Here is a 15,314-nt window from a genome sequence, read left to right as displayed (position 1 = left end):
TATCGGTCGATACCGATACACTTAAAAAATGCAAATATCTGCCCGATATCAGACTGATATATATATCCTTACTACTGACTCCAGAAGTAGTTAGTGGCGGGTCATGCAGTATGGGAGTGAGGAGATGGAAACCAGGGATCTTGTGGGGATCACTTGTAAGTGTGCCGTGCCTTCACACAGAAGACATAATTAGTTTTCACACGCTGGTGTGCACAGAGATGGACACTAGGTGGTGCTAGAGCACCTCCCTATTGCCCCACTTGACCAAAAAAATGCCCTTTTTAAAGTTTGGAGTTTTTCCCCCTTTTCTTTTTTTACACTGACTGTGTGGCCTATGAGCAGGGGCGGATTAAGATGGCCTGGGGCCCCTAGGCTACATGTTGCTGTGGGCCCCCCTGAAAGGCAATTTTCACAACAAATTTACATAGACAGTGTCATTATGAACTAGGACTTACGGATAATTTGCCTACCAACTGTACCCAATACAACACTTACATTTTTCAATATTACATCCTGTCACAATTCCGCAATTTTTCAGTTTTGGCCATTCAGGGGCCCCCTGGTTGGTGGGGGCCCTAGGCTGCAGCCATATCTAGCCTGTGGGGGCCCCTGGCAGGTGGGGGCCCCTAGGCTGCAGCCATATCTAGCCTGTGCATTAATCCGGCCCTGCCTATGAGGGCAGTCATGGGTAAGCAGTTAGGGTGTCAGACCTTTAGCCTAAAGGCCCATTCTCCTCCATGACCGAGGTACCCTGAGCATGGTACCGTCCCCCATCCTCCATGACTGAGGCATCCTGGGCATGGTATTCTACTGTACCCCATTCTCTTAATTAAATGAGGTACCCTGAGCATTGTACTGTCCCCCATCCTCCTCCATGACTGAGGTACCCTGAGCATCGTACTGTCCCCCATTCTCCTCCATGACTGAGGTACCCTGGGCATGGCACCGTCCTGCCGCACTGCTCCTTTTCGGGCGCCATTGGGGGCTGCCCTCTTACACGGGTGAGGCATAAATGCAATTTGTTTTGTGCGATGTGCACTTGTGTGCTGTGGAGTGCTGGGTCACAATGACAATGGGAGTTGGAGTTTCCCAGTTGGGCTTTGACTTTCACTATCATGTTGATCATTCGGACGGCCACACTCCCAGAACTCAACCTCACTCGGACGCAGGATGGCACATTTTGCGCATGAGTCAGAGAACAACTGTAATGAGGGGTTCTAATATTCAAATTAGATTAAACTGGTTGTGGGAATGGTGACCGCTGTGAAGCATCAGTCAAAATGCTTGATCTCAAAGTCTTGAATATTTATTCGCCATCAAAGAAGATCTGTACAATACTTGCATACTGGCGCAGTTGTATCACCATAAGTTTCTATGTGTGTGTGTGTGGTTCTACAAACAGAGAAAGTAGAAAATAAACATAAATTAGCATTACCATGTGGTCGGCTGATCATCGCAATTAAGATTACCAAATATTATCAAAATACACAAAAATATATGCATCAAACTACAAATAATGACATTAGTAATTTACTTACATATCCTTGGACGCACACAGAACACAAAAACCAGTGGATGGCGAACTAAACCAAAGATATCAATTGGATGGTGTCTTCACGCATCCTTCCACTGAACTGCCTTATTGAGAATGATGGAAATTAACAAGGAACATGACTGGGCAAATCTAACCTGCAATACCTACTACTTACCAAAGGGGGCGCTTAGTGGCTGCTTTTACATTCTACAAACTAAAGAGGCCTAAATAAATTACCCAAAAAATCCCAAACCCAAAGTCCTTCAATACACCAACAGTTCAGGAAAAATCCACGCACCCGTTTTAAGTCCAGTCCATACAGTAACCGAAAAGAAGTGAAATAGCTCAGCACACACAGTGTCTAAACAACAAACACTGTAAAGGACTACTAGGCTGATAAACCACTCTTAATGCAAAACTACAGTTGACTAATATCTAACAATCTCATTGTTAAAACTAATTAAATATGGGCTTTGTCAATTAGGCCTACACTTTTTTCAACATGGGGGGTGAGCTGTGAACTGAACTATGAACTAGTAGAAAATTAACTTTCCCAACACTGCAGAAAATACTACTAGTAATAATAAACCGCTGCTCTAATGCACAACTAAAATACAGTTATATCCAGCAATACCATCTGTGGAGCATTTATATGGGCTTTGTCAATGAATTTTTATTTTTATTTATTTATTTTATTTTAATTTATTTTGGGGTTTTTTTGGGGGGGGAATTAACTAGTTCATTTATTTTGTGAACTATGAACGAACTAGTTCATTTTGAAAAAATTATGAACTATGAACGAACTAGTTCATTCTGAGAGCTGTGAACTTGAACTTGAACTAGTTCACGTACAAAATGAACTTTCCAAACACTGATGTTAGGTGCCCATAGCAACCTATTAAATTGGCATATCTTTATATACTTAAAGAATCTCTGCTTTAAGTAGCCTTGCGGGGGAAAAGCACCCACAAGATGTAATGTGTCATTTCATTTTAATGGCAGAACATGTTTCATGCAAACAATTATGTTTCCTGTACAAGTGTTGGTGAGGAAAACACACAAGTCAGTAAAGCTGAGACTATATTTGTTCATGCAACAGGAAGGCTACAAACAGCCAGTAGGCACGGCAAAGCAATTTTATTTGTTACATAAATGCAATTCAATGTGCTGTACGGTAAAGTAAGATAAAATACAGTTAAATAAAATAAAATGAAATAAAATAAAAATAAAGTAAAGACAAAAGCAAAAAATAAGGAAAAAAGACATATAACAATATCAAAAACATTCCATAGCAATAGATATTCAAAAACACTGTATGCTCTGCTATAAACTTATTTCCTGTTGGCCGGGGCTCAGTCAGGGAGAGACTACTCTCTCAATGTGCCGAGAGGCAATTAAAGGAGAAAGGAAATACAAGGAAAAAATGATTCTTATCATCCACTCTGCTAAATATCAGAATTAACCCATTGACGCCTGAGACACCTGCAAAAAGGGGTGCTGAATTTTAAAGGGGACATATTGTGAAAAAACACTTTGTTAGGGCTTTCCTACTCTTGTTTTGGTCTCTACTGGTCTTGCATACACTCCAGATGTGAAAAAAAATCATCCAGCCCCTTTCTGTGAGTCACCAGGCGAAATTTGACACCGCCTCCTGTGAGCCAGTTAGCAGTTCCCCACCTGTGTGACGTGATATAGGGGCCGACCAATGAGGGTGCTGCCCGGCGGTGTCCAGGCCTGCCCCCAACGGAAATCCCCACCCACTAATTCATGGAGTGAAAAACCTGCGTGTCCGCCATTGTTGTATCCTAGCTTCATCGCTAACTGGAACCAAGCTATGGCAAGCAAAAGCAAAAAAAAAGGTGTTTTGTTGTCGGTTGTGGGGAACCACACAAGTCTGTGCATCTTCTTCCAACTGACCAGAGAAAATCTGCGTGGCTAAATTTCATCTTTGATGGCAAGATTCCACCAACACTTGGAAAACAAATTACAGTGTGTGCGAACCATTTCGCTGAAGACTGCTTTGGAAACTTGGGACAATACCATGCAGGATTGGCACACAGACTTCGCCTAACCGAGGACACGGTCCCAACTATCCGTGATGTGTCGACAGGTAAAGGACCTGTAAGTATCTTCAAATGTGTTCCCCCTTCTAGCTACTGTAGTGGTGTGACTAGATACTGTAGTGAATGGTGTGGTAGGTGCTATGCGTAATCTTATGCTAACCAAGCCACTGATGTTTTCTTGTTTGCCAACCAGTTAGCCTACTTGTAAATCAGTAGCCCAAAAGTGGACTGCAAAAGTGTCTGATTGACGTGAAATTATCATACTAGTAATAACTACGAATAAAACTTTGATGAGCAGTGTTCTAGGCTGGTTGTCCAGACATTCCACGTCTCCTGTTCAGTGTTCACGGAGTCTGACAACAAAGGTCACAAATGGCTGCGAGCCAGATGATTATTAGAACTAGAGCTCTAGTTCTAGACGGATTCTCTTTTGGCAATATGGTAGTGAGAGCGTGCAGACAAGACCATAATCTCCCTTTTGATGTCTGGTGATAACCATGCAACTTCACTTAGTCTAGATAGCGCAGCTAATTAGGATGAAAATCTTGAAATTATAGCCAAATCTGCGTCTGATTATGTCCATCTCCCAAAGTCCCCTCCTCCTAACTTGTATAATGATCGTCGTTAATTATCCGTTATTCAAATCAATATCCCCTCGTTGCAGTCCCCGAGCGACACTTCATAACAATTGTGTTTATGGCGATTGTTATGAGGTGTGTCACGGGGAATTTCAACCTCGCCCATTGCGCTTGCCTTGTCGACTTTGTGTTCAAACTAATCTGATGCGCAAAAACATAGGCTACCCAAAAAAAGAAGAGTGCTCTCAAGTTGACATAGGCGAGACATGGTATAATTTACCGTCATCTGAAGTGATTCATGACTCGTGCCCATATTTGTAGGCTATGTTTCACCTTTCTAAAGAATGTAATCGAGATAGAACAGCACGTTGTAACGGATAGGCCTAAACATGCTCTTTTCTTGATTTAGAGAATTCTACACACAAGTAGCCTGCCCCCATCATTTAGGCCTACTGATGAGAGTATAGTATTATAAAAATGAATTTCAAAACTAATAATCAATCTGTAGGCACTGTTCCTTTTGATTGAAAGCTTTTATCACAAGCAGAGTAGGCAGGCAGGCTATACATTGTTTTACTTGAGTGCAGCTTCTCAAAATGTCTGTCTTTGTACTCTCCAAGGCTCCAGCCCAGCCACATCTGATTCCTCCCACAAGAGAGGTCGCCTGTCAAACCACCAGAGAAACGAACCGCTGGCACCCAACTGTCCATACGTACACTTGGACCTCACTTGGACACACTGGATAATACCCTGGATGTGCACCCTTCAACTGTTCCATGCGGCTTGTAACCTATAAGGTATTAGGTATTATGTAAATACAGTGAGTGTTGTAAGCAAAGCATGCTGTGGACCAAACGGTGGCCCTGTTACAAGAGGTAGCCTAAGAAGTAGCCTTCATTTATGGTGTAAGTACAACCTTAGTACATTATATTGCATACACTAGTTATTCCATTGTACCTACTGAGGAGGGAGAAAAAAAGGAACAACCCAAATTTGACCCAGTCAGTGCCGATTCAGGCACATTGCTCTGTAGAAGACCAGAGTCTGAAGGAAACTATGGCAGGTGTTTGTTTACATATTGTTTTACTTTGGTTAGCTTTACCAACCTATAACTAAGAGACATATGTTAGCCCTAAATGTAGAGAAAATAAATAGGTAACCGTGGGACCTCCAAGCATTTAGCCAGAGAACACACAAGGTGTAGACAGTAGCTCTAGTGTCATTTTTATTACGACTGTTGTCGGCCACAGCCATGCCACATAACCAATACATAATGATAAACCTCGCACTTCACATAACTTACCCTCAGCTGACTAGATTCCCCACTGCTTCCTTCCCCACTCCTCGCACCCTCAAAACTCGAACACAGAATACAGAACACAGGCGTAACACAGAACACAGACTTCATGTGTTCTGTGTTACGTCTGTGTTCTGTATTCTGTGTTCGGGTGTTGCGTATACAAAATGTTAGTACTCTGTACAATTTCCCAGACCCTATGTCAATTACAAAGCATAACTTTCAAGACTGGTGTAAACTGTAGTTTCAGTTTCTTTTGATTGAAAGCTTTTGTTACAAGCTGAGTGTAAATTATACTCATGCCATGTCTCTTTTCCAAATGTATGTGTCTTTGTCCTGTCTCAGTAACAGACCAGCCAGATCGGATTCAGCCAGAAACAGAAGTCTACTGTCGAACTGACCCACCTGTGACCTGAAGAATGGAACCTGACTGAAAGTGCTGACCTGGTATACAGCTGTCTATGAGGTGAAGGCAATTTTTCTGAGCTCTCTGAAATGTTTTACTTTGTCATAACCATGTCATCCTTTTAGTGAGTAGTGTATTACAGCAGATTCATTATCAATTGCAGCAAGGAAAAGGCTTCATGGAATGTCAATTAATTACTTTGAGGGTGACGACACAAATGAAAACGTTATATGAAATAGAAAAGGGGTGCATCTTTCAGCAAGTGTCTTTAGTCAGTAAACAAAAGACACAATGTAAGGTACGCCCCTATTTTATTACACCTGAATAGAAAAAAATAGAAAATGGAGATTTCTATTCAGGGCGTGCAGTCTACTTTATGCTGCTGCAAAGACTATGGCCCGTCCACAGATTCCCTCACTGAGCCTCCACCTCCCCTCAATTCAACACCAGTAAAGACCCATCGCCTGCAGCATCATCTTACAATTACAATTTGCTCCAGAAAGTGTATGTTTGCATCCCTTGTGAAGTGAAATGTTAATTGCATAGATTTTTGACTATTTGCATTGTATACACCACCATTTTCATGTTCGATTTTTCTCTTTATTTCCTGGCAGCCCTCCATTTCAATGAGAATGCTGCACGAGACCAGGCCACCACGTCCACAGATCCCCTCTACAGGATCCATTACTCCAATGCCATGAAGAGGGAGGCAAGAGTGAAGCCCGTATAAAATGAGGCAACATCTGGTAAGTATTTCTTATTTTAATTATATAGAAAAAGTAATAAAAATAAGCCTTGTAATCTGAATTAAAACAGTTAAAACAGTATATTTACATAAGAAATTTACACTTTGAATAGTTTAGTAAAATTAATGTGAAAATACAGTAGAAATACAACATGTCTTTCATTGCATAGGATGCGTTGAAGACGTGGGCCTGAGAAGGAGGGGGTGATCACCAGCTGCATCTTCCGCTTCAACGCAGGGGAGGCAGTCTGAAGCCCATGTATTGCTGTTGACTATCTGGAAACTCCCGACGAACACGCAGGACGACACATGATGGAACCACGACTCTTATGTGGCGCCCAAGGAATCCCCAACACCAACTGACAAACATCCTGTACGCCAGATATCTGTAACGGCTACAAACAAAATGTGCTTTTAGATGACTTTCATAATAAAAAATGTTTTTGGTTTCTACACACGTTTTGGGTCACTTCGTATTTGAAGATATTAGTCATACACAAAATGTACCAGTCATAAGTCATTCTTACATTTCATTGGTGTTTACAATATGGCCTTTACTGATATAAAGGCATGATCACAAGAACAGGGGTGATAGTGAAAAAAAATCCTGAGCCTGTCTATAAGAATAACCTAATGGCTAATTATTATCAATGTTTTTATTTTGCAAACTCTGTCAAGCCTGAAATCAGATATCAATCAGGCAACAATCAGCCCTGCAAGAAGTAAGATAAGACTGTTTACTGAAAGTGTAAAGTTGTCATACATTTGTGATATGGTAGAAGTAAGGAGTGAACATACTGCTCTATGCCCCGTAGCCGTACTGGTCCATGATCTGCTCTGTAGATGTTGTACATGGCTTGAAGCACATACACATTGAGGGACGTGGCATAAAATCCAGGATGGTCGATAACACACTGAGGCTGAGTGCCCTCCACCTGCTCCATGCGCCTTGTGACCTGTTAGGTAGTAGGATGATACAGGTAAGGTGAGTGTTGCAAGCAAATACTGTGGTGGCCCTGTCACCTGAGGAGGCCAAAGTAGAATTAGCCTAGTGTGGTCAGTACTAACCGGCACATGATATTTGTTACAGTTACTACATTGCATCTAATGTGGGGATGAGACGTTACTGGGGGGGTGCCCTAAAAATATTCCCCCTATTTAGCCAGTGCAGGATCACACAACAATCTAGCCTACTGCAGACCAGTTACTCTACCAAGGTATTGTGCTGGAAGGAACCCATGGCATGTGTATTATTATTTACTTATACTTTTACTTTGGCCACCCTTGTTTACGCTAACCCTACATGACAAACACCAAGAGATATGCTACACACCAAGTGATGGAGAAAACTAGTTACCTCTGGGACCTCCTGACAGCACAAGCTCTCGTGTTCAGTAGGCATTGCACCACAGTTCCCGCATCGGCACCTATGAAAGGACGAGGGGAATGAGTCAAATTCCTCCAGCAATGTACAGTCTAGGTGATCTCCTTGACCACGTCCCTTGTAAAGCTAAAGGCTTTTGTATGGTCATGTCATTGTAATTTCTAAAGTTGCTGTACGAAGGCACACAAGCTATTTGTCTTTCTGAAGGTTCCAATCCATACCATTTGAAATGATAGCGCCTATGAAATGGTACAAAATATCGCCTCGCCTAGCCTTTCCAGTCAAAACACTGTTCAATGTTTATAGACTATGGATAATAGAAATACAGAGGGATGCAATCATATTGTTTGGTCAGTATCTCTAATAGGACGATTACAGTAGGCTACGTTTACTCTGCTAGTAGCTGGCTAGCCTGTCTGCTGAAATTTGAGAGATCAGCGATGCAGATGGAAAGAAAGTACAAAATTGACTAACCATTCAGATACCGGTTTTGGTATTCGTGGGGATCTAGGTGGCTCCTCTTCCTCTTGTTCGGCGTCTGGGTCTGACAAGGGGTCAAGCACGTATGGCTGGATAATTGCCGGTCTGTTAAAAGCCATTGTGATTTGGTGGTGCTACGCTCCAGTTCTCTCGCGGCCAACCTGGCTGTTGGCTGCGCCGCAAGCCAAGACGGGGCGTGGCTAGACCAGGGACCGAGCAGAACCGCGCAATTTAGAAGTGACTGGTGCTGCCAAGATTTCAAGCTGCCGAAACTTTGGTGTTCTGATGATTTTGAATAAATAACTTCATGGACGTGTTCTGTATAGCCCATAGACCAATTCTAACTGCTGTATGAAGGGATTTAATATGTCACCTTTAAGAAAAGCTGCCCTGCCTATAAAAACCTAAATATCTCAGCTTCTGAAGCACATCAAAATATGCCGTTGCATTTTAACACTAAGACCCTCATCGTTCATTAGAATGTGTTCATTCATCTGAAACAAACAGAGATTTTCAATAAAGTTGTCTCAAATCTCATGAGCCTGAATGCTGCGTAATGCAGCTCCAGGCGCCAGAGCCAATGTTGCGCAACGCAACATCAGGCACAGCCTGATCTCCAAAAAGTCCATGCTCCTGGACACGGATGTTAAGGACACGAAATCCGTGTCCAGGAGCACGGATTTTGCCAAAATTCTGTGCTCCTGGACACGGAATTGTTTTCCGTGATGGGCACACGGAAGTGCTTTCTATATTCCCACTGCACTCTGTTAACTCTATCATTAGAAAATACATACCAAATGCTAATCCTAAACAAAATAATGCTACAGCAATTTAAGTTGCGCCCTGACCAAAACACTAACTAACCTTAACCTGTCATTAAAGACATATTTTTGAGAAATACCTTTTCCAGTTGGTTGATAGGCTATCAAATTCATATAATGAATGAAAGAATACTAGCTGTGGCCAGACCAAAACAATCCCTAACCCTAACCTGTCAGTAAGAAAAAAAATTTTGATGAAAAATATTTGAAATGAGAAAAATCCTGAGAAAACACAAGACTGTGGAAACATAGAGCTGTGGGAGTATAGAGAGAGCACTTCTGTGTGTCCATCACGGAAAATAATTCCATGTCCAGGAGCACGGAATTTTGGCAAAATCTGTGCTTCTGGACACAGATTTCATGTCCTTAACATCTATGTCCAGGAGCACAGAATTTTTGGAGATCATGTTGCAGCCAGCTGTCAGGCATCAATGGGTTAAACAGAATTGGTTTGATCTGCTGATGTAGAAATAGGCCCTGTTTTCGTAGCCTGGTCCTCCTGCTGCAAGGCGTTCTCCATCCGTGCACACAGGGAGCCGCTGCAGATGCAGCAGCCATGTCTGAAGTCTTGGCCCATCAGGGAGTACAAGACGGGGTTCATGAGACTGTTGGCGTAGGCCAGGATGGTGGACATGACGATCCCCCTTTCAATATTGGGAACCTGGTTGGCGGCCAGCATACGAAAGATTTGATAGGGCAGCCAGGAGATGACAAATGTGATTATAACTGCCGTCATGACTCTGAATGGTTTGGGAGACCTCGTCATACGGTTGACTCTCAGCTTCCGCATAATGATGGCATAGCAAATGACTATAACGACCAAAGGAAGAGCAAGTCCAAATATGAAACCAACTGCAACGATGGTTTGCTTCTGTGCGTCTGTGCCATACTGACCACAAACAATCACATCCATCCTATCATGAACATCATATCTTATATCTGTGGAATAAAAGACGAGGTTGTGAACAGACAAGGCACTAGAGAGAATCCAGGCGGTTACGATGACGACGGAGGAGCCACCCAGAGTGCGGTGGTTCTGAGACCACACGGGCAACATAACACACATGCAGCGGTCGACACTGATGACGACCAGAAGGAATATGCTGCTGTACATGTTTAAAGGCATGGCCAGGTTGATGAACTTACACATCACATCCCCAAAATGCCACTCTCCAGCGATCCAGTACGCACAGTTGAAAGGAAGTGTGACGCAGAGCAAGAGGTCCGACACCGCCAGGCTGAAGTACCAGGAGGAGTTGACCGAGCGCTTTGTCCTCAGAACGAGGATCCCGATGACGAGGCCGTTTCCCAAGACGCCCAGGATGGAGGTGATGATGCAGAGTACCAGGATGCAGAGACACAGGGCATCGCAGGAGCCAGAGGAGGGCAGGAAGTGGTCATAGCTGTAGTCGTAGGTGTCGTCAAAAGACACGTTAAAGATGACCGTGTCAGGAAATGTGTAGTTGCGATTGTCTGTATAGTTGTCAGGTGATATGTCATGATTATGTCCCATGCTGTTTAAGATCTCTGTAAACAGACAGCAGATATTAGTCAATAGCTCACTTTGTGCTGGATGTCTCATACTCACACTAGAGCAGAGTGGTATATGATATATATATGAGGTGCTCTTTTCCAAATTGAGATATATCCATTTTATAGAATGTTGGGAAATTGACATTTTTGTATTGAGCATTCCATTGAAAGTATGTTCTAAAAACATTTGATTGGCAAGAATTCACACATAGATGACCTCTTAACAGTCAATTCCAATATTAAAATGCAAAACGTCAAAAATTGTGGATATAGCGTTTTGGAAAAGAGCTCTTCATATAAATCCCACCATACTTTTTAAACCTCTATTGCCAAATTTGATCTTTTTGTGAAAGTTTACTAAGTAATAATCTTAACTTTTCTAGTATGGCCCAAGTACAGTCACTTTTGCAGCTAAAAATGCCCATTTCTGGAAATTCAAAATGGCGGACCATGGAGAAGATCCCCCTTTTCATGTATGAAAAGTGCAATTTTTCCAGTCATAATGAATGCTTAGAATTTGATGGTGGTGGTAAGTATTCATGAAAAAGGTAACATTAGTGAATGAGTAGCATGGATTCTGGAAATAAACAACTAAAAATCTCACACAGTGTCCCTTTAAACCTCTATGAGAATGCATTTTGTAATGCGCAATAAAAACAATGTCAATTTCCGAAACATTCTATAAAATGGACATGTCTCATTTTGGAAAAGAGTACAGTATATATGCATATAATATAAAATATCTCACCTGAGAGGGGATGATTACTCTTTAAAGTTGTGTGAAAGTTGTAAGTTGTGTGAATGTTGAGCTGGCCTTAAGCCTTTATAGGGCACACAAAAATCAACTTCCGAGCGAAAGAAAAAAAGGTTTGACAGGCTCCAGGCCACTGCTGATTGGTCAAATGTCATGATGTCACTATCTGTGTGAAAGCCCTGATTTCCCCTGATTAATTTGATATAAGCCACTTGGTCGTACACCCTTATAGAGAGGCATAACAGGAGCATTTTTAATAGGTGTGGGGGAGTGATGGGAAGTGATGAAATGTAGTCACTTGCCCTGAGAGGAGCGAGAGGACCCAGAGCAGTGGAGTGCAGAGTGGAGTGCAAGTGAAGTGTGAGAATGTCTTGACCCCGTCATAGTCACACGGCCGTGTTTGCACAAGTCACTTGCAGTCACTCATATCAGATGTTGTGCTCAAATGTGACATATATATCTGATCTATGCATCTGATCTATGCATAATGTATGTATGTATGTATGTATGTATGTATGTATGTATGTATGTATGTATGTACAGTATAGGCCTGTGTCCTCTGTTTTTTGTCAGTTGTGCAATAGTCTTGTAATGTGATGTTATGTGTATGTCCTGTGTTACATTACATTACATTAAACTGCATTTGGCGCTTTATAAAGAGGACATAATCAAGCCAACATTACAAGCAAATACAAAGTGCACAGGAAATATACAAACAACAAGTGCAGTTGCGAAGAGAGGTTCGTCTTTTTTTCATTGTTTCTTAAACTAGTGTTGCTCTGGGACACAAAATGAATTTCAGTGAATCGTATCTCATCGCATTGTATCTCATCTCGAATCGTATCTCATCGTATCGTATCTCATCTTGAATCGTATCTCATCGCATTGTATCTCATCTCGAATCGTATCTCATCGTATCGTATCTCATCTTGAATCGTATCTCATCGTATCGTATGTGTAAACAGCAATAAAGCACATGAATGCCCTTTCCAAATACAGGCCCTTTCCAAATGTGGATTTTAATCAGATATGAATCGGATATACAGTATGTGAATGGGTCTTAGCTACTCCTACAGGATCTCGAAGGAATTGCGTCTATTTTCTCACGCAAACCAAAAAACTGAAATTGCGTCCAGATTACAACGCATTCCCTTTGACACACATGCGCAGTAGTCATGCAGCTGTCTGTGACAGGTTAGGTTAAGGGATGGTTTTGGTCAGGGCAAACATGTACAAATTAGAAACATTGCATTACTGACAGGTTAAGTTTAGGGATGGTTTTGTGAAGGGTGTGTGATATGTGTGTGTGTGTGTGTAGGCCTTAAAGGTGTTGAGGACGTCTGAGTTTCTGTTATAAATATCATGGTTGGTTACTCTAAGTACTAACCAACCATAGTATTACTGTCAATGGAACAGTACTACCACTGTATACAAGTCAGTGATTACTATGGCTTATCCATGTTTTGTTTTTTTTGAGTAACCATGAAAACCGTTTTTCCTGACTAACCATGGATCATGGTTATTCATGGTTTTCATTTTTTTTCAGCATGCTTTGTGACTATGGTTCAACCAATATGTGCGTTGGATAAAAAAAGCGTCAGCTAAGTGTAATTTAATTAATAATTATTAACCGTGGTAAAACATGGTTCATTTTATAGTTAAACCATAGTCATAGTGATTGAACCATAGTAAAAAAAAAACATGCCGAACCATGCTTAAAAAAAACATGGTTTACAATGGTCGATTTTCGTAAGGGTGTGTACGTGAGTGTGGACCCCACAAAATGTGTGTGTGTGTGTAGTGTGTGGCAAACACACACAGACAAACACATACACACACACACACTTGCTTGATATGAAGATAATATGGACACCGTACAGGATGTGAGTGTGGGCTTGAGTGTGGTTGAGTGTACAGGAAGTGTGTGTGTGTGTGTGTGTGTTTGCCTGCAAACACATATGCCCCAAAAAACCCCATGGCCACAGAGAGTGAGTGAGAGTGTGTGTGTGTTGTAGGTGTACGTTAGTGTGTGTGTGTGTGTGTGTGTGTGTGTTGTAGGTGTACGTTAGTGTGTGCCCATTACACCACAGAGTTCAGGGGAATTTCCGCTGTGTAGGCCTATGTGTGTGTGTGTGTGTGTGTGTGCGTGCGTGCGTGCGTGTGTGTGAGTGAAGGCCTACGTGTGTGTGACGTGTGTGTGTGTAGGCCTACGTGTGTGTGTATTTTCACACCTGCTGATGAGTTCAGATGTGTGACCGGTTTCACAAGTGGCCCTCTTCCTTAGCTGCGTTTCTCTCTAAATATGGATCTGGCAATTTATTACAGTGTAAATCAAGCTCATGAGTCATGACTTTTTCACCTCCCATCCAGGAGGTGTTTTTGGCAGCATGCAGACTAAAAACTACCAGGTTCAGGAATAGCTTCTTTCTGACCCACCACACTGAATACCACTAAAATCCAGGTCATTGTAATGTAATTGTAAATTAAGTTATTTTGCATGGTAACAAAGTAAATATTACATATTTTTGTCCTGTAATGCCTTACATTACTGCATTACAGCAAAAAAGTAATGCAGTAATGAATTACTTTTGTAATGCATTACTGCCCATCACTGGTTATAACCCCTACCCCATAACCCCATCACTGGTTACAACCCTTACCCCATAACCCTATCACTGGATATAACCCTTACCCCATAACCCCATCACTGGTTATAACCCCTACCCCATAACCCCATCACTGGTTATAACCCCTACCCCATAACCCCATCACTGGTTACAACCCTTACCCCATAACCCTATCACTGGATATAACCCTTACCCCATAACCCCATCACTGGTTATAACCCCTACCCCATAACCCCATCACTGGTTACAACCCTTACCCCATAACCCTATCACTGGTTATAACCCTTACCCCATAACCCTATCACTGGTTATACCCCATCTGCACTAAACCACTACAGTACACATGAGTGTTCTCAGTGTGTTCAGGTTTAGTATTATCATAGCTTAGCATAATCACTGGAAGTGGATGGAACCATTAGCATCAAGTGACCACTGGATGGAATTAAATAGCTGTTATGCAATCTGGTTTTCAAGTATATTTGATGATGATTTGTTTGGCTCCATAGACTTCCATTGCTATGCTTAATATGGCTATACTGTTAAACTAGGCAATGCAAACACAAAGGGAAGAAACTCACATTTCTTATATTTTTCCCTTGGCTTAAATGTGAGTTTTAGTAGTTCATTTCCAGAATTCATGCTGCCCGTTCACAAATGTTGCCTTTTTCATGAATACTTACCACCACCATCAATTTCTAAGTATTCATTATTACTGGGAAAACTGCACTTTTTATAAATGAAAAGGGGAATCTTCTCCATGGGCCACCATTTTACATTTCCAGAAATACATATGTTTAGCTGCAGAACGTACTGTGTTTTGGTCATACTAATAAATACTAGTTTATTACCTAGAAAATATTCATGAAAAGATAAAAATGGCAAAAGGCAGCACAATTGCAATGAGAAGCATAGTTGCAGTACCTATTCTGGCCACAATCTCACACAGTCCACCTTTAACTACATGAGGTGGACTGCTCCTTTAAAGCTGTAAATGATGATATGAACTGTGGGACACAAACAGACTTCTCTATTCATATGATTAAACAAAACACACACCGCAGAAAACACACCAGCACCTAATATCGTATTGAT

At 41.8% G+C, this 15,314-nt stretch overlaps 2 protein-coding genes and 1 long non-coding RNA gene across 4 annotated transcripts; 1 reads left to right on the top strand and 2 right to left on the bottom strand.

The window, feature by feature from the left end:
- The first annotated feature begins 3,401 nt into the window (after positions 1-3,401).
- On the top strand, positions 3,402-7,075 carry LOC134448841 (uncharacterized). Of its 2 annotated transcripts, XR_010034850.1 has the most exons (5): positions 3,402-3,655; positions 4,796-4,972; positions 5,818-5,938; positions 6,493-6,624; positions 6,794-7,075. It is a non-coding gene; the product is annotated as an uncharacterized LOC134448841 (long non-coding RNA). The 2 variants fall into 2 exon arrangements; XR_010034849.1 differs by lacking the exon at positions 3,402-3,655 and having other exon boundaries at positions 4,635-4,972.
- Positions 6,853-8,683, bottom strand: LOC134448836 (P2X purinoceptor 7-like). Its single transcript, XM_063198506.1, has 3 exons — positions 7,981-8,683; positions 7,422-7,579; positions 6,853-7,018 (listed from the first exon to the last, which is right to left on the bottom strand). The coding sequence occupies exons 1-3, from the start codon at positions 8,023-8,025 to the stop codon at positions 6,853-6,855; spliced, it is 369 nt and encodes a 122-aa protein (XP_063054576.1). The 5' UTR covers positions 8,026-8,683.
- A 1,061-nt stretch (positions 8,684-9,744) lies between these two features.
- On the bottom strand, positions 9,745-10,821 carry LOC134448745 (formyl peptide receptor-related sequence 4-like). Its single transcript, XM_063198399.1, has one exon. The coding sequence runs from the start codon at positions 10,819-10,821 to the stop codon at positions 9,745-9,747; it is 1,077 nt and encodes a 358-aa protein (XP_063054469.1).
- Between the last annotated feature and the right edge of the window lie 4,493 nt (positions 10,822-15,314).

Source organism: Engraulis encrasicolus, chromosome 5 (assembly GCF_034702125.1).
Source record: "Engraulis encrasicolus isolate BLACKSEA-1 chromosome 5, IST_EnEncr_1.0, whole genome shotgun sequence".
NCBI classification, from domain to species: Eukaryota; Metazoa; Chordata; class Actinopteri; order Clupeiformes; family Engraulidae; genus Engraulis; species Engraulis encrasicolus.
The sequence above is the reverse complement of the archived record's forward strand: the minus strand, read 5'-3'. Positions and strand labels throughout refer to the sequence as shown.